Source organism: Pygocentrus nattereri, chromosome 30, assembly GCF_015220715.1.
Source record: "Pygocentrus nattereri isolate fPygNat1 chromosome 30, fPygNat1.pri, whole genome shotgun sequence".
NCBI lineage: Eukaryota > Metazoa > Chordata > Actinopteri > Characiformes > Serrasalmidae > Pygocentrus > Pygocentrus nattereri.
This window is the reverse complement of record NC_051240.1, coordinates 6,141,538-6,163,899: the sequence shown is the minus strand read 5'-3', so window position 1 is coordinate 6,163,899 and position 22,362 is coordinate 6,141,538. Positions and strand designations below refer to the sequence as shown.

At 37.9% G+C, this 22,362-nt stretch overlaps 2 protein-coding genes across 2 annotated transcripts in view; both read left to right on the top strand.

Moving 5' to 3' along the window:
- The first annotated feature begins 272 nt into the window (after window positions 1–272).
- LOC119262946 (membrane-spanning 4-domains subfamily A member 4A-like) lies at window positions 273–9,268 on the top strand. Its single transcript, XM_037536590.1, has 8 exons — window positions 273–375; window positions 639–813; window positions 2,468–2,578; window positions 3,420–3,476; window positions 5,380–5,535; window positions 5,745–5,864; window positions 7,088–7,150; window positions 8,868–9,268. The coding sequence occupies exons 2-8, from the start codon at window positions 640–642 to the stop codon at window positions 8,931–8,933; spliced, it is 747 nt and encodes a 248-aa protein (XP_037392487.1). The 5' UTR covers window positions 273–375; window position 639; the 3' UTR covers window positions 8,934–9,268.
- Window positions 9,269–12,183: 2,915 nt separating this feature from the next.
- The window catches only part of LOC119262917, a 32,091-nt gene continuing 21,912 nt past the window's right edge, over window positions 12,184–22,362 (top strand). Inside the window, exons 1-4 of the mRNA XM_037536339.1 lie at window positions 12,184–12,275; window positions 12,955–13,147; window positions 16,881–16,991; window positions 17,100–17,156. Coding sequence (XP_037392236.1) covers window positions 12,956–13,147; window positions 16,881–16,991; window positions 17,100–17,156 — 360 coding nt within the window. The 5' untranslated portion in view covers window positions 12,184–12,275; window position 12,955. The remainder of the gene's footprint in view (window positions 12,276–12,954; window positions 13,148–16,880; window positions 16,992–17,099; window positions 17,157–22,362) is intronic.

Genomic DNA, 22,362 nt, shown 5'->3' with positions numbered 1-22,362 from the left:
TGAAAGAGGTGGACAGAGAGTATAAGTGGGAATAAATGAAATAACGAGAGAGTGAGAGAGAGAGAGAGAGAGAGAGAGAGAGAGAGAGAGAGACCTGCCTTTATCTAATACTGACCTGCACATGTTTGTGATAGTGTGAATTGTGAATCACGTCATTTACGGCAACTGTTTGAGCACACATTTGATAAAGCTGCTAAAGGGTGTTCCCAGAAGAGGTAAAGAACATGAGAGATAGAGAGATAGAGAGATAGAGAGAGAGAGAGAGAGAGAGAGAGAGAGAGAGAGAGAGAACGCATGTTCCAACGAGAACAGCGAGAACAGCACTCTGCTCTACACGCTGTAGGAACCAAAGAAGAACTCAGAACTCCAATTCAGGTAAAACATTCAATTTTGTGTCTCATTTGTTTTTTCTACCAGTCGACCAGTGAATTACTTGCACGTGAGTGATGTGATGTGTGAATCATGCAAATGTGAAAACATGGAGGTACAAAAGTTTATGATGTATAATTCACAATACAATCACAATATATACCACTCTGCAAGATACTTACCACAATCTGTTAATGACCAGGGTGAAGTAATAACGAGCGTTATGATGTCCCCCTATACAGAAGTGTTTCTGTTTCTCTCGTTTGTAGAATGTCTACCACAGTTGTTCCAGTTGAGAACATGAAAAACTGCTTCACCATCATCAGCCATGTGGTCCCAACACAGACAGCTGGAAACGAACAACACAGAGCAGCCGCTCCAGCAGGAGCTCCCACCTTCACAAGAATCAGCGCTTTCCTGAAAGGAGAGCCGAAAGCTCTGGGGGTAACTCACATGTCTGCTCACTTCTGATATTCAGTACACAGCAAACAAGATTATTCATCGTTTTCTTTCTTAGGTGTGTGTGCAAAGCTCTGTATATTCTCAGAGATAACAGTATAAAACTGTCACTGGGGCAGTGCCCCTCTTGTGACTGGAGTGGGACCATCAAGGGTACATCTCAGTACCTTTTGTCAGGGAACATAATTACACCATAATCCACTGAAATGATATTTTCTGCATTGCATTGACTCCACACCCCCCGTCTCATCTCCAGGCTTTTTATTTTATTTGCTCTGTTTTAAAACATTAGGTTATGAAAAGATACAAATATGTCATTTTCATCAAAAATATTGAAAGTGCACAAGTGGACCTTAAAACCAATGCTGTACCTTTGTTGTACATTATTTGTACCTTGATGAGCAAAAAATGTACCTGAACAGAACCTTTATTTCTAACAGTGTATGAACACCGCGTGCCTGGCCCACAATACAAGATTAAATCTTAAGTGATGTTAAAAATGTGTGAAATAATAAGTGATACATTTTTTAATCCCACAAATGGGGAAATTCCACCTCCGCATTTAACCCATCCGTGAAGTGAAACACCACATGCACACTAGTGAATGAACACACACTACAGGGCAGTGAGCACACTTGCCCGGAGCAGTGGGCAGCCCTATCCACGGCGCCCGGGGAGCAATTGGGGGTTAGGTGTCTTGCTCAAGGACACCTCAGTCATGGACTGTTGGCGCTGGGGATCGAACAGGCAACCTTCCGGTTACAGGGCCAGTTCCCTAACCTCCAGCCCACGACTGCCCCCAAACACAGTGGCCACTGCCACTGAAGAAGCGCCCGGACTGAAGTTCGAACCGCTGCTGTTATGGTCGCAGCACCACGTGAGTGAATACTCCATATAAAATGACAGATCTCACTTATTTTTTGCCTTTTGTCATCTCTCACAACCCATTGCAACCTCCAAACTACAAGATTTGTCCAGAGTAAAACATCACATGCTTATACTCATTAACAGAACCCATACCACACTGGGGGTCTTCCAGAATTTCCCACAAAATAATAAAAATAAATGTTGCAAACAGCATCGTGGCACAGATTACTCTGAGGGGTTTTTCTGCAGTTCTGTCTGCATTTTGCCAAAAAAAGGCAAACAGAGATGCCAGCAGAAATTAACGTTATCATAGTGGAGGAACTTCTGTTCAGCTACAACTTCATTGTTAATATTGGTTATTGGTTATACAGCTGATGTGTGATGTCAGCACTGTGTTTCACATGAATCCCCCCAAACACTGCATCAAAAATATTAAACATATTATCTGAAGTTGAATTAATTCAGTTTTAAGCAGCCTGATCATTTTTCTAAAGTGAGATGATTGTTTATATTGTTGATATTGTTTTATATATATATATATATATATATATATATATATATATATATATATCATTGCTAATTAGCTCAGTATTAGCTCCCTAAGAAAATATTCATTGAGTTCACTCAATCAAGGAAGGAAAAATAAAAATAAACCACATTTTAACAAGAGAAAACTCTTGACTTTCTTTAAGGGCTCAGTTCTTTGTCTCGTGCCTGGATGTTTTAACTGGAGCCACCTGAATGAAATGCTGCTGTCTGGTTTTCTCCTTAGACCGTCCAAATAATGATTGGCGTGGTGACGTTCCTATTTGCTATCGTGTTGACGGCCAACATCAGCAACATCTCTACCTACAGTGGAATGTATTACTGGGGAGCTCTGATCGTGAGTCCTGTTCATTTTATTTATGTTTTAGTGAATTGCAGTGTTTTGCACATTTGCCTCATTGCATCTTTGCAAAGAAATTAGTTTGAGCTCACTTGTAATGTTGAAGCAATCACACCATTTTGTATTACTCAGTCAATAACATGTAAGTCAAGCATGTTGTTATATTGCACTGTTAATTACAAAGTTGCCCATGTTCATTTGCGTATATTAAAAATATACAAGTTAACATTTAAGTTAACATTGAAAAATACTCTGTGGGGCAACGATATAAAAAAATACTGATATGTGGGGCGCATGGGGTTCAAGAACCAGCTTTCTGGAAAAAAAAGATATTTACAGTCAAACCAGACATAATAATAATAATAATAATAATATTAATAATAATAATAATAGCAACAACACTTTTATACTGGATTGTCATATGTTATTTTCTATTTTAATTCTTATTAGTTCTTTGTTTGCAGTTACATATGCCAGCTATAACTGTCATTGACAATAGTTTGAGTTTTTTGCTAGTTGTTAAACCATTATTCTCAAATTTACATACATATACACAAAATATGAAATTGATGAATAACAAAGCTGTTGTTGACATTAGCGTGCACTTATTTTTGACTGTACAAATCTTCCATAAATAAGGTCAGATGTCTTTTTATGTGTAAAGTAGAGAAGGTCGGAGTGGGTTAAGCACTCAGATTTTAAACATGGTCTAAACAAAGGTATTTGCTCACTTACACTCATACCAGGACAGAGTATCAATAGACTATCAATGATTCCCTTAGTAAATCTGCACCTTTCAGATCTTTCAGTTAAAGCAGGCTGCTTTCTTTCTTCTCAGTACATCAGCGCTGGCAGTCTAGCCGTTGCAGCAGAGAACAAACTTCATCCATGTGTGGTAAGTATAAAGGCCTAGACTATTTTTGACTATTTGTTTCAAAGTTTATTTAAAAATCTCGTCAACATTACAAAGTTTAGCACCCAGACTCTTTTAATACAGAGACATGCTGCTGCAATACATGCAGAGTGTGGTTTAACATTGTCTTGCTGAAATAATCAAGGTCCCTGAAACAGCTTCCCTGAAAAAGATGTTGTCTGGAAGGCAGCATATATTGCCCAAACATGTATATATCGTTCGGCATTAATGGTGCCTTCACAGATGTGCCAGTCACCCATGCCGTGTGCACTAATGCCCCCTAAACCATCATAAATACTGGCTTTTGAACTGTGCACTGATAACAAGCTGAGTGGTCTTTAGTCCGGAGGATACTGTTTCCAGGATTTCCAAAAAGAAATTCAAATGTTGATTCGTCGGACCACAGGACACTTTTCTACTTCCATTTTAAGTGAGCTCCGGGCCAGAGAAGGTGACAGCATTTCTGGATCCTGTTTATATATGATTCCTTCCTTGCATTTAAGAATTTTAATCAGCATTTATTGGATGCAGTGATGAGCTGTTTTAATAGACAGTGGTTTTCAGAAGTGTTCCTGAACCCATGCAGTGACTTTCCCCTACAGAATCATGTCTGTTTTTAATGCAGTGCCATCTGAGGTCCCAGAGATCACACCAGCACTGGTTCTTGGCATTGTCTCTTGCATACAGAGATTTCGCTGGATTCTCTGAATCCTTTAATGTAGATGAAGAAAAGCAACATTCATTTGCCATTTTATGTTGAGAAGCATTATTCTTGAATTGTTGCACTATGCAGTTGTGAACCCCTCCTCATCTTCACCTCTGAAAGACTCAGCCTCTCTGGGATGTTTATTTTATACCCAATCATGTTATTGACCTGTTGCCAGTTAACCACCAGGTGTTTTTTGCATTAAAATGTAAATGGATTTTCATTCCAGCTAAAGAGGAATTACACAAACATTTCTGCATAACTCAGTCACGGAGCTGTTTACAGAATCATTTAGAGTGGTTTGATGGTATAGCCATCAATTGATGGTCATAGCCAGAGCCGTATATGCTTACTACACATGTTATGCAGTGCCCTGCAAATCAGGCAAGGGCTTTATATCAAGAATGAGAGGGTGAAGAGTAAATATCCATCTGGTCATGAAAAACAGTGAATAAGTTTATATACATTCAATAATCTGATCATAGTCGGGTTTCTGCAGTTTATTCAAATGGTCATGTGATTATTCAAATGGTCATGTGAACAGCATACTCTGATTTCTTAGATCGGAGTAATGTCTAAAAATCTGATTAAGAAATCTGATAACGAGGCTGGACTTTAGCTCAGTAATCAGATTTCTTAGTGGAGGTGAACTCTTTCAGATTTCTTTCGGATTTGTCAGTTTGTGCATGTTCAAAAACAGACGTGATACCAGAAATAAGCAAGCAATGAGACGCAATGAAGATTGCATATATATATATATATATATATATATATATAATATACACAATATAAGACAGCTGCATCATGAAGTTTGAGGTTTACACCACACTTAAGCCACGTTTTCTTCTGTGAGTTTATCGGCTGGTTGCAAAGTAGAAATCTGATTGCTGTCTGACTCATGTAGAGTTTCACATCATCATAACAGTGTAGTACTACAGTGTAGAGGGAGCACTGGGGTGTCAGGTGAGACTGTGTGGCAACTGCACATGATTTAAAAGGCTCATGGGTCAGGTAGGAGGACCCCATGGCAGAATTTTGCTTAGGGTGCCAGGGAGGTCAGGATATGGTTCACTGTAGAATCAGATTTCTTTATAGTATTCAAGTCATAAGAGGCTTATGTAGGTGCAATGTAGCCTTATGAATGCTGCCATTCAGAACCTGCTTTTTTCTCTTTTGCAGGTAAAAGGCTCTCTAGGGATGAATGTGATCAGTGCTATAACTGCAGGAATAGCCATCGTTCTTCTGTCTTTAGACTTGGCTTTCGGACCAATAAACTATGGACCATGCTATCCTGAATATGACCACTATTTTGAATGCCATACTGCCTTCAGATTGGTGCGTAGCTGATTTTGTCTAGATCCAACTTTGTGTTTGCTTTCATTTTCTCCAACTTGTTAGCGATAAAACTCTCCAGCTTTCTTCTGCTCTTTGATGGACTCTATATAATCTCTGTTGTAATTATAAAAGGGATTTTTGACTTTTCTTCCTATTCATTGTACATTGTTGGGTGTTAATAATGACCATTGTTGATGTTTGTTTGCCAGTTTAAGAGCCGGAATAATGGGATCACTGGAGTGTTGCTGTTTTTCTCTCTAATTCAGTTCATCATCTCCATCTGCATCTCAGTATTTGGATGTAAAGTCATTTGCAATGATGAAATTCTAGTGAGTATTTTGTTATGGTTAAAATATAAAGATCAGAGACCACTTTTCACTTATTTAACTTCTAGTCAAACAGCCATTTAGGGCAATTTATTCATTTTCAGGACATTTTTTTGAGATTAGAAATAAGATCATCAAAAGAAAGGAGAAAAATCTATAGGTCAAAAAATGTATTAAAAAATTATTAACTGACAAAATAAGACTTCTAACAGTCACTTGCAAGACTGTTTGACCACTAAAACCTCACCTGATAAACAACACTTAAAAGCTTTCGTCTTTGAGATGCACAGGTCTGTCTGTCCATCTTTCCACTGTGAGAAGATAACTCAGCACTATAGGTCTGAAAGGGTGTGTAGCTGTTCAAGATGAAGCCTCACTGAGAAAAGGAGACTCATCAAACAAAGAAGCTGAACTATGGACTGACCACCCCAGAGTCCAGACCTCAACATCACAGAATGTGTTTGATTATTTCAGAAAACGATAAACCAGCTTCTAAGACTGAACTTTGGAGGTGTTGAATAGAGTTGTAGGTGATTGGTGTGTATTTTGTAGTTATAGATGAAAGTGGCATAACATTCTGTATCTTTGTGATGATCCAGTGCAGAAATACAGTTCAAACATGTCCTGAATCTGTAGAGTTGCCCTTTCCATTCCATCTTATCACAATATCGCACATGACTCACATCTGGAGTTATGAGGTTATGAAGAGGGGCTGAGATATACCATGTGGAACTGGTGGATTTGTGCATCTGTCTACTTTGTTCATGAAATTGCCCAATGGATATTCAGGAAATCACTAAGAATGTGCCATCACACCAGAAACCCTTCATTCAGTTCACATTAGAGACACATGTGGTGTTACTGCAGTGGTTTTGGAAAGTAATGATGAAAATAATGAAGCATTTTAATATGAAACATATGAGTATTATGTTATATGAAGAGCCTTTAAAAAAGAATTTAAGAAGATAAGCAAAAGTCAAGAAAATGCCCTCAGACCTCAGCGGGTTAAGATACATTACCATCCAGAATTTACAAGAACTTACTATAGATTACAGCATTTTACTTAGCATTCAATAAAGTCCTTATTGCTCAACAAAACTTCAAACAGAAAACATCTTCTTGCACAATATATTTTGCATAAATTCTAAAATTTCATTCAACACTGTGAAGCTTATAAATGATGGTTAATAAAACTGCTCAGCAGTATTGCATATTTCTCTTTACAGGAGCAAGCTGCAGTGAATCTGTATGCGGTTCCCATTCCTGTCTCGAGTATTGAGAACTCACAGGTAAGAGAATTGTACTTGATGTCAGGCCTCGGAAGAAATAACTGCCTCACTGTCTCATTGATGACATTCATAAAAAAATGTAATAACAGTGAATGAGTGGGTTTAGCAGCTATATTTCTTCTTACATAGCAAAAATAATGAGCTGGATTTAAGGATGAGAATTTAATGGAAAAACTTGAATGCATGAGTAGAGGAGCATAAGTGCAGATGATTCCAGGTGTACTGCATGAAACAATTAAACCATTAGCATTCCATCATGCATAAAAATGCCAAGCTGACCAGCATAATTTGGGTCGTGATGGACAGAAGACAGAGCTAAGTTTATTATTAAGATGGGAAAGACAGGAACTTCAGTCACAGACCTGGCTCCTAAACAGTGGCGGAAAAGACCTCTACAATTAGATTTGTGGGAAAGTCAATCAGATTGATGAGGGACATTAGTGGCCACTAACAACAAATGTTGCTCATGTATCAGTAACAGAAGAGCAGCTGTTCCTCAGGAGATGGACAATGTCATGTAGAACATGACCAGTCTGTATCAGCAAGAACAGTCCATACAGTGAAAGTCAGTCACCCAAAACGTTTCTGTAGACACATACCCCCAAATCTCAATACACAGAGAGCACATAAACCCCCTCACTACAATGACAAATGACCATTTCAGAGTTCAGTGGTGAAGAAAAACAGTCAGCACTCATCTACAGAAATATAGAGAGATCAGGTCACTAAAACTTAATTCAAAGTTATTCTGATTGATCACCTTTATCCTACTAATTAAACATTTCTATCCTGTTACAAGTGGTCTCAGTGCCCCAATCTGCAAAGCATGAGGGGCCACTGAATGGTTACATAAGTATGAAAATGATTTAGATCACATACTATGTCCATCACAGTCTCTAGATCTCAACCCAGTTGAACACTGATGGGAGATCTTAGGCTGAAGTGTTAGCCCACATTCTCCACAACTACTGACAAAACACAAATTGGGGGAGTCTTTTGGTTCCTATTGGTTGGTGTAGTGTACTGGGTAACACCTCTGCCTTATATGCTGTAGACTGGGGTTCAATCCCCCTGCCTGGGTAAGCACCCTACACTATACCAATAAGAGTCCTTGGGCAAGACTCCTAACACCACCTTCACCTACCTCGGTAAACATGATCAAACTGTAAGTCGTGTCTGCCAAATGTAATTCAGTTCCAGAGACTCTCAGTTCTATTACAAGGTACATTGAAGTTCTTCTAGTGGCCCAACACCTTACTAAGACACTTTATGTTGGTTTTTCCTTTCATTCCTTTCACCCGTCTATGTTATTCATGAGGTAATGGTGTGCACATCTGAGTCAAGTCAATTCAGTGCATAATTCTTCAGCCCTTACAGACAAATGACATGAATTTCACATGTTAATACAAACTTCCCGTTAACTCCTTAAAATCCCATGTGTATCACATACTTAGGCTTATTATCCAGTAATTACAGGGACTTCCATGCAAACTGGTTGAGCTATTTTTAGGTTATAGAAGTATGTTATAAAACTTTGGGACTGCCAGTGGCCTCTGACCATTTAAGGGTTGAAAAATGTGTGATCACATGTGAAATTGTGTTTAAGCCCATGTGACTTTTCTGTAAGGGAGCCCTCATTTGTACTAAACCCATTACATTCAGGCTTAAATGCATTTCCTACAAACTCACATGATTGACAAACATTTTCTCTCTGTAGTTGTGCTCCAACATGGAACTCCCACCTGAAGAAAGCCCTCCAGCATACACGGAGAATGCCAACTGAACATGAGCGCAAAAGACCATTTCAGTTTCATGGGTTAGCAAGAAAATAAATAAAATTTCATTTTATTAGAATATAATTTTCAAGGGAAGGTTCACTTTAAAAGAAATTGAATTAATAAATTATTCTATTCATTATTAACATTTTAGGTGTTGCATATAAGAACAGCTTTATACGAAATTACCTTCCTTAATAATACTCCTGTAATTTGGAATGATATACATTATGTAGTGAAGGTGGACATGGAGATGGTTGGTGTGAAAGTAGAGGAGGCAGTGGATAGGGCAAGATGGAGGCAGATGATCCGCTGTGGCGACCCCTAAAGGGAGCAGCCGAAAGAAGAAGAAGATACATTTTGTGCATTTATTATAATAATTCTCCTGCTTTTAAACATTCTGAATTAAAACAAATGAGTTTTTGAATGATTGTTAAGCTTTTATATGATCATTAAAGAGACAGCTTGGCAAAAATTTAACTGTACATGATTTTTCATCTTACCCAAATGCAGTCAGGCAGCTAAAACATTGGAATCAAAATTTTCCTTTTCTGGTTTTGAACTGGAGGCTAATGTTGATAACAGTCACTTAACTGCCTATGTTTTAAACGGAATATATGAAGAAATGCATCAGTTGGATGCAGAACATAACAGTAACCCAACAATCTAACCCCACCCTGACACCCATCTCCTCGCACAAAGCTGAAGTTAGCTTCTAATTGTTGAGCTACCTATTTGAATTTTTCATTGCAAATGAGTTTTTTTTTGCTGAAATTCCCCTTTAAGCTTAATAAGTAACACCAGTAATTATCATAACAGATATGATAACAGGTGTGATAATGTGATGGCTAACTAGACTACATATTAAAAAGTAACAAAGTAACATGTGACAGGGTTGTCATGACAACTATCCTTGACACTGTCATATTACTGCAGAAACTTTCTGAAGTGAAAAGGTCTGACAGAATATGATATCTACCATGACCTGTTTATGTCAGAGTCAGAGATGTGCACAAGTATCGTTACTGTACTCTGCTCAGAGGGCATACTGCAGTATTTAGTCAAGGAGGGTCCAAATGGGGGCACTGTGTTCAATTCTTTATCTTTCATTCTCAGTAAGTCTGAGAAACTAACAGCTTAACAGGTTCCAGGCATGAATAATTCAATAAGATTTAAATGCTTTAATGTAATGCAGCTGCTACTTTCTCTACTTCACACTGATGGATATCAGTAAATTCTTAGACATTTTCAGCAGCATTAAGGAAGCTACAGGGATAATCTTTATACTTTGAATTGGCTCACAGTCATATGCAAATGTTTAGACAGTCCATTTAAAATTATATATTTTGTTTATTAAGCTTTGTTGAATAAAAACTCCTAAATGTTGATGTATTCACTCATTTTCACTTTTACAAACAAAAGTCATTTGACACAAACTTTGAGATATTACTGTGATTCTGTGTGTTTGTCTGGTAAGTGTGACCTGATATGTTTTGTGCTTCTACATGGATGTCTAGTTGAAAACTCCCATATCAGAAGCTTTGGTTGTGTATAGAAATATTGGGCAGTACAAAACATTACATCACATACACTACTGTGCAAAAGTCTTAGACACCTAGTTACATTTAACTTGGCAATAAGTGATTTGTGCTTTTAAACACACCGTGTATTATTAAAATAGATGCATAAACATACTGTAAAAAGTAATAGAATATATTATGTTGAAAATTCTGTAAATGTATAGTGGTCAATACGATTTATTTTAGAAAACATTAAACATATCACTGTCCAATGAAAAACATGTATTTTTTCTTTTTTCTATTTTTTCCTTTTCTGCATTATTTGGGCTCACCAGCTGTCCTTGACACCGTCTGAAAATGTCATGATGATTGTAGCAGTAGAAATGCTCCAAAATTGGTTAGAATGAAAACTCACACTGAGAGCAAAAAAAGTTTTAAATAAAGTTACTATGGTGGAGTTTTTCTTTCGACAGCGATGATGTGTAAAAAATACATACATGTACTGCATTGTAACGCTGCTGATGTTAATTAACAGAAGTAGAATGTAAACATCTGTGTTTATTTGAATTTTTCTTATTGTTATTATGATGGTAAACTACTGTATGTCAGAATTACTATCTGAACTGGTGAAACTGTAAAAGAGATCAAAGCAGCATTTCTTATCAAGTAAAAGAATGTTATATTTACCATCACTGAAAAAATATACTTCTCCACAGATATTACCGCTATTTATTTATTTGTTTGTTTGTTCATTTATTTACTTATTTAACAGTGTAGTAGATGTTTCATGAGCTAGTTTGAAGAAGAAATTTGTCCGGAGATGCCTAAAATTTTTGCGCAGTAATGTGGAGGAGATCAGAGATCAGTAACTAGTTACAATTATGTTACATCAAATTGCTTTTATGGATTTCTAATTTTGTGAGGAAGGTAATCTACTTTTTTTGTTGTTGTTGCTCCATTTGAACTGTTTGAAATTAGCTCTACACACAACTACACACAAAAGATGGCTCTTCAAGGGTTTTTTAATAAAGATAGTGGTTGTATTTAGAACCGTTTCCTGCCTAAATGATTCTCTGCAAATTTTTCTTCAGATTGATGGAGAATGTGTTGTGTATGGTTTTGTAGAGAATTCTATATAAAGGTTCTATAGAGCACCAAAACACGTTCGTCGACTGTAACAATGTCAACCTTATAATAACTGCAGAATCCTTTTTGACAACTTGACCATGCAGAGAACCATTTATAGTAAGAAGCATTTATTTTACCTTTGAAGAACCATGTTTTTAAGTTTGTACTTGAGGAACAATTAATAGTAAAAATACTTTTATTATTGTTATGGCTCCAGGCAGCTCTACACAGCTCTGCATTTAAAGTTTTATAGCTATTCTAGAAGATACTGTTTTCTACTGTAACATTGCATCAGAAAAAGCAGTTAATGCCAACAGCTAAACTGTCAGAATCATTCCAGCAGGTGCTGTAAGAGGCAGATGGAGAGTATTTGATTAGTGGGTGTAAATGTTTAATAATAACTGAGATAACGAGAGAAGAAAAAAGATAGAGGGAGAGAGCTAGAGAGAGAGAGACAGAGAGAGAGAGACCTGCATTTCCTTAATGCTGATGACCCACATACATTTGCATGAGTGCAAATTGTGAATCACGTCATTTACAGCTACTGTTTAAGCACACATTTGATAAAAGTGCTGGGTGTTTCCAAAAGAGGTGCAGAGCACTTCCTCTATTTAAAAAAGGGAGTGAGAGATTGCACGTCCAGATGGGAATAGAACATGCTATGCCTGCCACAAGAACCCAATAACTTGAGATTTCATTGAGGTAAATGATTGTTTCATTTTTTATGTTTTGCTAATGACATTTTTGCCAGTTACTTTACTGTGTGTGTATATGTGACTGATGTAAATGTATTTATACACCGAACAGGGATATTATGTTGTGCTTTTTAAGAGGATTGTCTAAAAATACTCATACTGTCTAGTCAAAACTATATCTGAAATAAGTATTTATATAACCAGGAAACCAGGAAACCAGTTGTATAACCAGGAAAAATATCATCTCTGATTGCAAGTGTAAAAGCAATATCTGTGTTTTTAGAGTTTTATTTCAGTGCTTCAGAGTTTTGTTTCAGTGCTCATTGTCCATTTTATCAGCGCCACTTATATATTAGCACTTTGTAGTTCTACAGTTACAGACTGTAGTCCATCTGTTTCTCTGATACTTCATTAGCCCCCTTTTACCCTGTTCTTCAGGGGTCAGGTCCCCATGGACCCTCACAGAGCAGGTACCATTTGGGTGGTGGATCATTCTCAGCATGGCAGTAAGTGGAGCTGATAAAATGGACAATGAGCATAGAAACAAGGATATGGTCATAATGTTTTGCCTGATCGGTGTACATGTTAATATTTATGCCATTATGTCAAACACAGCACTGTGCAAAAGCTGGTGCTCTTACAGAAGTGTGATTTCTCCCAGCTGAGTAAGTTTTTCTTGTGTGAAGAATGTCCACCGCAGCTTTTCCAGTTGAGAACGTGGTAAATGGGTTCACGATCATCAGCGAAATAATCCCAGCACGCAGAGTTCTAGCTGAAAATGAACAAAATGGAGCTGCCGCAGGATCTCCCACCTTTCCAATAATCGCCGCTCTAGGTCCACTTGGAAGCTTCCTGAAAGCAGAGCCGAAAGCTCTGGGGGTAAATCACCTAACTGCTCTTTTTTAACATTTGCACTACAAACAATCTGATCTATGCTTCTGATGCTGTGATATCACAGTGCTCACCCTGAAACACACTGAGAGTCAAATCAACTTGAAAATCAAACATCTGCAAAGCCTTTTCACAACTCAATTTAATCAGATGTTCTCACATTTTTAGTACTTCATTTTAGATTACACCCTAAAAAGGCTGGTCCTTCAAGGCTTCTTTAGCAAAGCTAATGGTTCTACAGTAGTGCTTGAAACCACTGGGTTTGTGAACTTTTTAGAATTTCTGTACTTTTGCATAAATTTGACCTAAAACTTCATTAGATTTTTACGCAAGTCCTAATAGTAGGTATTCCATCAATCCACAGTCAGACTGAAGACCATTGTTACGCTACCCAGGAGTGGACAACCAAAAAAGATCACACCAAGAGCAAAGCATTTAATACCTGTGAGGTCACAAAGGAACCCTGGATGACTTCTAAGCAACTAAAGCCCTTCCTGGCTAATGTTACTGTTCTTGAATCCATCATCAGGAGAACATGGAACAACAGTGGTGTGCATGTTAGGGTTGCAAATAGAAAGCCACCGCTCTCCATAAAGATGCTGCCTGTATGCAGTTTGATACAGATCACATAAGACATAAGGCTATTGGAACCATATTTTCTGGATGGATGAGACCAAAATAGATTTTTTTAAAATGTATTTTCTTATTTAAATCAGAAGCGTTATGTTTGGAGAAAATAAAAACTGCATTCCAGCATAAAAAGACATATCCCATCTGTGAAACACGGTGGTGGTGATATCATGACTTGGACTTGTTTTGCTGTATTTGGGTCAAGATGGCTTGCCATCAATGATGGAACAATGAACTATGAATTATCCCAGCAAGTTCTGTAGAAAAATGTCAGAACATCTGTCTGTGAGCTGAAACAATCACCCTAAACACATAAGGCTGAAAAGTTAGAGAAGAAAACAGTGAATGTTTTGGAATGACCAAGTCAAAGTCCTGACCATAATCCTATAGAAACTTTGTGGAAGGACCTGAAGCAAGCAGTTCATGGGAGGAAACCTAAAAACATAACAGGGTTGAAGATGTTTCATACAGAGGAATGGACTAAAAATCCATCAAGCCGATGTGCAGGACTAATCAACAGTTACCAGAAACATTTAGTTCACATACTGAAAGCAAACTCACAGACTTCACAGACTTTGGCTACTCACAGATGAGCATTATTGGATCATTTTCCTCAATAAATAAATGACCAAGTCTAATATTTTTGTCTAATTTGTTTAATTTGGTTCTCTGTATGTAATATTAGGACTTGTGTGAAAATCTGATGAAGTTTTTGGTGAAATTTAGGTTTCACAAACCTTCAAGCACTACTGCATATAGAAGCATAAGCACTCAACAGACCATTGGCAAGTTTATAGCTTCTTTGCATTATGAAATGGGTCTTCAGATTGATGGAGAGTATGTTGTATAAGATTCTATGTAGCACCAAAAAGAATTCTGCTATTGTTACTAAGTCAGGGTTGTAACAATAGAGCAACAATTTTTGGTGCTATATAGAACCATTTTATATTAATGGTAAAGCCAGTTGAGCTTTAATACAGAGCAAATGTGGTTCTCTCCTCATAAGTTGATATTGCATTTCCAAAGCTGGATTAACCTACGTGAAAGATCATACTTACAGCTCAATATCAAACCTAACAACAGGCAGCTCTCAGTTAAGCTAATCTATCTAGATTACTGTAGGTATCTAACCCTAATTTATTATGATGTCAGTAATAGAAATGTTACACAGCATTGTTAAGATCAGTTAACTTAGCTGATAACAGTAGATTTGATAAGTAGTAGGGCTGCAATGGTCTCATGCACACACACACACACACACATTTTCTAAGCTGCTTCTCACTCAGGGTCGCGGGGGGGTCACATATACACAAATAAAAAAATGTCTTTTTACTTAAACATACATTTTCCAAATTTCTGCATAATTAACTATATTAGATGTAAACAAAGTCATTCAGAGATGTTCGCCATGAAGTTTGTCATCATCAACATTCCATATAATACTCAGAAGACATGTGTAGGCTCACTGGTGGCTTTTAGATGGTAAATAAAATGTCTGTATTTGCGTTGTAGTCATGGCGACCCCTGGTTCCTATCACCACTGCTGGAAAGAAATATACACAATAAGCCATTTCACACCAAACCACTCTGAATCACTCTGTTCCTTAAAAGTGAAGTTAAAATATTTAGATTTAGCATGAATTTAATTACTGATTTATTACAAAAAATGCTGTCCCATATTTTCATGTCACTACTGAAACACAAAGATTGTTGATCCATAGGTGGAGCCTCATTTTAACCACACCCCACGATTGGCCCCTCCCAGTCCTGTCCATGTGTGTCTGTTTACATGTCCATGTGCTTTCTTCGTTTTGATTCCCAATCCAGCCCCCTTGTTTTCTGACTCCACCCCTGATTGTTACCATCTGTGTTTCAACCTGTGTCCTGTTATCCCTAGTTAGCCCACGTGTATTTAAGCCCTGTGTTTGCCCCTTGTTGTTGGTCTTTGTTTGATTGTGCTGTTTGCATTGTTTTCTGTGTTCTTGTCTGTTTTGTTGCTTCGTTATGCCCGTTCCACCTTATCTCCATGTTGGCTCTATGACCCTTAGTACAGGTTTGCCCAGAATAAATCTCACTTTTCATAGTGCATGCATCTGCCTTATCGCTCCAGTTACACCCTGCATTTTAGAGCAGGTAGTGAGGCTGCATCCCTGTCCCTCATGAGCAGTTAAATCTCATGGTTTTGAAGTAAATGTGTCAAAGAAAATCAGTGTGAAATATTAAGAATTGTCACCACTGAAACACATTTTCTGCAGTTAAACTTTAAACTTTAATGAAAAATACAAGTTATTTTAGTAATTTAGTTATTATTAACTGGAACTGTCAAAAAAAGTTTTGCTAGTGTTATGATTGTTTTGGTAATGACAAAATGGATATTTAAGAAATTATATTAATCAAAATAAACACAATAAAGGTATAGTGTTACTCACAGCACAATAATTTTAGTCAACTTCATTTGAAAAGGAGTGAGAGTGCAGATCCTAATGAGAACAGAACACTCTAGGCCACAAGAACCCAAAAAGAACTTAAAATTTCAGTTGAGGCCAAAGATTCAATTTCATCTTTTATGTTTTGTTAATGCCATTTTTCACTAGTTACTTTACTGTGTGTGTATGTGAACAATGACAATAAATACTCAAAGCTAAATCATTTTGGTCTAAGCTCCAAGTCAGTAAAAAGTCTAAAATGTGTTCTTGGCTTCTTTTGGACAATTCAAGTAACATCTGACCAAATCTTAATGAACAGAAAACAAAAATAAATTCTGAGCTTCTCACAGTTTGGAGATATTTGCTAAAAATGTGAAGGTAACCCCTCTACAGTTGCTGCTTTCATCCATATCTGCTTGTCTGCTGCAGCAGAACCTAAAATAGGACAGCAAAGCCTTGGGTTACACATCAGACGTCTCATCTTCCTGCTGTTACCAGATGCAAGTTTACACAGGACAGAAAACACACTGTGAAGCGTTCTGAAGCAGATATATTTTTATAAAATAAAAACACACTAAAAAAAAACTTCTAGACTCTCTTTATAGGTGCAGTTCTTTGTCCTGTGTCTGGATGAATGAAATGCTGCTTTCTGTTTTTCTCCACAGACCGTCCAAATAATGATCGGTGTGATCACCCTCTTGTTTGGCATTGTGTTGACGGTCAACATCAGCACCATCTCTGTCTACACTGGTATTGTTTACTGGGGAGCTTTGTTTGTGAGTGCTGGTCATTATATTCATGTTTCAGGGAATACAGCGTTGCAAATCATTCCCAAAACATCTAAACACTTTTCACTTAAAGCATTTTGCTTTCTTTCTCCTCAGTACATCAGTACTGGCTGTCTAACAATTATAGCGCAGAAGAAGCTTCGCCCATCTTTGGTATGTAAAACAATTAAATTTAATTTAACTAGAAAGTTTCATTACAAATTTTGTGTTCATAGTTAAAAGTGACTTTTTTTGCAAAGTAAATTTTTTGAATTTTCAATACAAACAACGTTTTCAAGTAATTTTATCATACATAGCAGTTAAACTGAAATTTAGGAGGTGGATTATTTACTTATCTCAATGTGCAAATGACCATTAAGTCAGGACAGTGTAAAAATATTAGGCAATCAAAACTATAAACTATTTTTAAAAACATTTCTTTAAACTATTCATCTCAACAGTATGTAACATTAATATCTAGAACCTGTTGGACATTTCTGTGCAATTCTGTTGTTTAGAGTGCCTTGGAACTTAGGGTCACATTACCCAAATTAATGTAATGAATTAATGTAGTACTTTGGACTCAGTACCTCACAATTACCTGCACTGTAAAATATTACACTGTAAACTTACAGTAAATTACTGGCTACTAGTTGCATTGCTTTGACTGTAATATACTGAACTACATTCGCCGTACATAACAGCTGTGTAGAATCAACAGAATCCAGATGCTCACGGATAAAAAGGGCAACAGTGGTTCTATTATCACTAGGCAAAAGCGTGGTCTAATGACAGGTGTGGGTCAAATCCAAAAAACACAGTAAGATCACCATGGTGATCATAACACCAGATGGACAAATACAAAGGGACTACTTATTCAACTACGTAGTTGAATAAACAGGCCAAGTGGTTTGAAAAAACACAGATCAAATATGATGAGCAAAAGTACAAAAAGGGCCGAGCAAAAGGCCGAGGCAGGGAAACAAAGCAAAGGTCTAAAAACGGTAAATGGGATCAGAAGAGTAAAACTCAACAAGTTCTCAAAGAATCAATACCTTGCACTGTTTCTACCTAAAGCTCAGGCTTATATACTAAACTGTTCTAGTCATGTAACAACATACACAGATGAACAGCATTTAGTAATCAGGAGATTGTGAACGCTGATAGGTGCGCAAACGAGTATCAAAAGTCATGTGATTCCTCAAAGTATTGTGGGCAATGGAGTCTGTTATGGACTCCGAGCCAGAAGGAAGTTGCTCTGTCATATGATCTCCCAGTGGAGTGTGGGAAATGAAGTCCGTTTCCTTCTGGGAGTCATCCCAATGCATGATGCAATTGTATACTGTGACTTAACAGCCACCTGGAACACAAGATTGCTGTGATGTAGCTTCCAGGACATTTACAGTAATGAGCTGAACTATAGCTCAGTAACAGTAACATATATATATTTAACATTTGTCTTGTATTTTTGCATAACAACTGTAAAGGTAATGCAGCTCAGTCGCCAGGATTTACTGTAAATGTATGTTTTATCAGAAATTGAAATATGTAAGTTTTTTCAAACAATGACTTTATCTGTTCACCATGCTTTGCAAAGAGTATCTCAAATTGAAATGAAATCCATCATAACTGGCTGTCTTTTGTTGACAGAGCCTTTAAATGATGATGAGGGCTGCTCAGGTCCCCTTGTACAGCTGGTACAGATTTGTGTGTGCTTAGAGAGTAACGTTGAAGTAAAGACATGTCTCGTAAGACTTTTCCAATGAAGTGAATAACGAGTATAGCTCGGGTCGGTAACCCAAATTTTAAGAAAAGCAATTTTGTCCTTTCAACAAAAATCTAACCACCTTGGGAGCCACAAATTTTCAAATCCATTTTAACATTTTGGCTGTAAATATGTCTCAATATGTGCTAATGTACTAGTACAGGCTAAAAGTCTGATATAAATGAAAACACAGACTTACTCTTGCTCTGCTTTAAGCTTCAACTTAGCTATAGCTGTTTTCTCACATCTCTGACAGAAAACCTAAAAGTAAAAGGGTCATTCTACAGAAACGTTTATTTTTCTATCTATAGACGTCACTGCTGTTACCAATTCTCATTGATGGTACACATAAGAAAGGTCACACCACTGACAGTAACATTTTAATGAAAAATGCATGTTACAGAATAGCTGCTACAGAGTATCAAACCACACGTTGTCAAACATGGAATACCCACTGAAATATGTAATTTAGTCCATTTGTATTCTATTTTTTTACAATTAAGAATAAAGTAGGTCACACCAATGATTTCAACTAAAAGCTTCATATGTAATTATGAGGTAAATGAGAAAGTTTCGGATAACTGTAAAGACAGTGGACTTACCATGTGCTTTTCTTCACCGATCTTCAGAAAACAGCTAAAAGGAAGTCAAGTGGTGTCATCAGAGTGATTTTTATATAAAATTAAGACACAACTCCTGGGGACAACAACTTTCATTATATATTTTATAATATTTATTTGCCATTTGTTTTCTTTTGGTCATTCAATGTGTATATTCCATAGTCATGTACAGATTATTGTAGTAAAAATTGCAGAAAAACATTTTTTTTTCTTCTTTAAAACATGACACCTACCATTTACATATGACTGTGGGGACGAGCACTTCTGTGGTGCTTGGAATTATAGACAATTAATTTAAAAACCAATATTGATAAATAAATGGCTCAAGAAGGTGCAATTGTTCAAATAACTTACCGCTTTATTTTTAAATATAAAAAAATTGTAACCCTAACATGTTTTTGAAGTGTAATATATATGCAAATGCTATGGACACAAAAATGGATGCTTCTGTAGAATGACCCAAAATAGTTTCTTGTAAAATGTATCACAAAGTTAACTTTTTTTACGAGGCTGAAGTCAGCTTCTCATTCGCCAGTTTCCTTTTCCAATTTTCCCATTCCACCTTAAATGGTGCCTTAGGTGCCAGAATGTAACAGCTACACCGCTGAAGCTGGAACAGGAAAATTAGAACAAGAATCTGGAGAATGAGAAGCTGACTTCAGCCTTGTGTCTTTTTAATGTTTGGCAGTCCATTTATCTCCAAATTAATGTTGGTCTTAAATCTTTCTCTTTGCCTTTTCGTTAGCTACTAGCTAGCCAAGACTGTTGACTGTGTTGCTATGGTGATCAGCAGTCTGCATGCTGGTCTTCAGAATTAAAAGGCTAATTAGCGGTTATACATTAACTCCAGCCCTTATGACCATTTATTGTTAAAACTGTGTCACAGTGATCAGCAGAGATTTCAAGATTCAAGATTCAAGAGTTTTACTGTCATATGCACAGCAAAACAGGCAGTTAGACTGTACAATGAAATTCTTACTTTGCTGTTCCTCCATTCACCAAATATAATCTTAAGAGAATAAAAAAGAAAATATAAGAATAAGTCTAAAAATGGTAGTAAAAAGTAAAAGTAAAAATGTACAGTATGTGCAAAATTGAAATAAAATTAAAGTTACACATGTGTATGTGCAAATATGTAGAGCAGCTGTTCATAAAGTGAGGTGTTCACCAGCCTGATGGCCTGTGAATAGAAACTGTTGATCAGTCTTGTAGTCCTGGACTTCACACTCCTGTAGCGTCTGCCTGAAGGTAGGAGTGTGAAGAGTCTGTGCTGGAGCTGTACTGTCCCTGATGACCCTGTTGTGGGCCCTCCTGATGACCCTGGCATGATAAATGTCCTGTAGTGAAGGGAAGGGAAGGCTGCTCCTGAGCTGGACTGTGCAGTTTTGATCACACACTGGAGAGCCTTTCTGTCCTGAGCAGTGCAGTTTCCATACAAGACCATGATGAAGCTGGTAAGAACACTCTCGATCGTACTCCTGTAGAAGGTGCTGAGAATTTTGGCTGGCATGCCAAATTTCCTCAGGCTTCTCAGAAAGTACAGTCGCTGCTGGGACCTCCTGATGACAAGGTGTGTGTTGTGAGACCAGGTGAGATCCTCACTGATGTGGATGTCGAGGAATTTAAAGGTTTTCAACCTCTCCACCTCAGTCTCATCAATGTGCAGGGGTTCCTCCTTGGATCAACAATCATTGGTCTTGTCTGCATTCAAGGAAAGGTTGTTGTTATGACAACAGGCCACCAGCTTAGCCACCACCTTCCTGTATGCTGTCTCATCCCTACCAGTGATCAGTCCAACGACTGTAGTATCATCAACAAACTTGATGATGCTGGTGTTTTTCTGGGAGGCCACACAGTCATACGTGAAGAGTGTGTACAGAAGGGGGCACAGCACACAGCCCTGGGGGACCCCTGTGCTCACTGTACTTAGAAAGTTCAACAACAGGTGTCAGTCCGAGGGTGAGGAGCTTTTCTGAGAGTTTGTGTGGGATGACTGTGTTAAATGCTGAGCTGTAGTCAATGAAGAGCATTCTGACATATGTGTCTTTGCCCTCCAGGTGTGTGAGGGCTGTGTGAAGGGTTGTGTTCACTGCGTCGTCTGTGGACCTGTTCCGACAGTATGCAAACTGAAGAGGGTCTATAGTGTTTGGAATGGTCTCCTGGATGTGAGTCATGACTATCCTCTCAAAGCACTTCATCACAATTGGGGTGAGTGCAACAGGGCGATAGTCATTTAGGCAGGTCACAATGCCTTTCTTTGGGAGGAGTACAATGGTGGTGGACTTGAAGAAGGATGGCACAAAAGCTTGCACAAGGGACAGATTGAATATGTCCACAAAACCGTCAGCTAATTCTGATGAGCAAACCCCTGAGTGCACGCCCGGGGATGTTGTCTGGGCTGGTTGCTCTCCGCGGGTTTATTCTCTTCTCTGCACTGATGTCACAGTGAATGATGTGCTCTGTGTAGCCATAATGTCTCTCGGGCGGCCAGGGTTGAAGGCCTCGAAGCGAGCATAAAACTCATTTGGCTCATCAAGTAGTGTAGTGTGGCTGGTTGTGACCGCCCTGCCCATCTGTTAGTAGTTGGTGATGTGCTGTAGTCCTTGCCACATGGGCTGGGAGTCCGTGGTGGTGTAGTAGCCTTCCAACTTCAGCCTGTACTGTCTCTTGGCCTCTTTGATAGATCTACGCAGGTCATATCTGGACCTTTTGTAATCTTCAGTCTTGCCTGAGAGAAATGCAGCATGGCGAGCACGTAGCATGGACTGAACTTCACTGTTTATCCAGGGTTTCTGGTTGGGGTATTTTCTGCAGGGCCTTGTAGGGACAGCGCTTTCAATGCAGCTGCTGATGTAGCCCATTACCCCAGAAGCATAGTCCTCTAGATCAACAGTACAGTTCTTTGCAGCAGGTCTGAACACATCCCAGTCTGTACTGTCAAATCAGTCCTGAAGCACCAAGTCAGTTTCTTCATTCCACACTTTGATAGTCTTAC

Bases quoted from the DNA above. Each gene is read 5' to 3' on its own strand.
- LOC119262946 (XM_037536590.1), top strand. From the start codon at position 640: ATGTCTACCACAGTTGTTCCAGTTGAGAACATGAAAAACTGCTTCACC. The intron at 2,579-3,419 runs GTGAGTCCTGTT...CTTTCTTCTCAG, and splicing joins ATTACTGGGGAGCTCTGATC to TACATCAGCGCTGGCAGTCT. The intron at 5,865-7,087 runs GTGAGTATTTTG...TTCTCTTTACAG, and splicing joins TTTGCAATGATGAAATTCTA to GAGCAAGCTGCAGTGAATCT.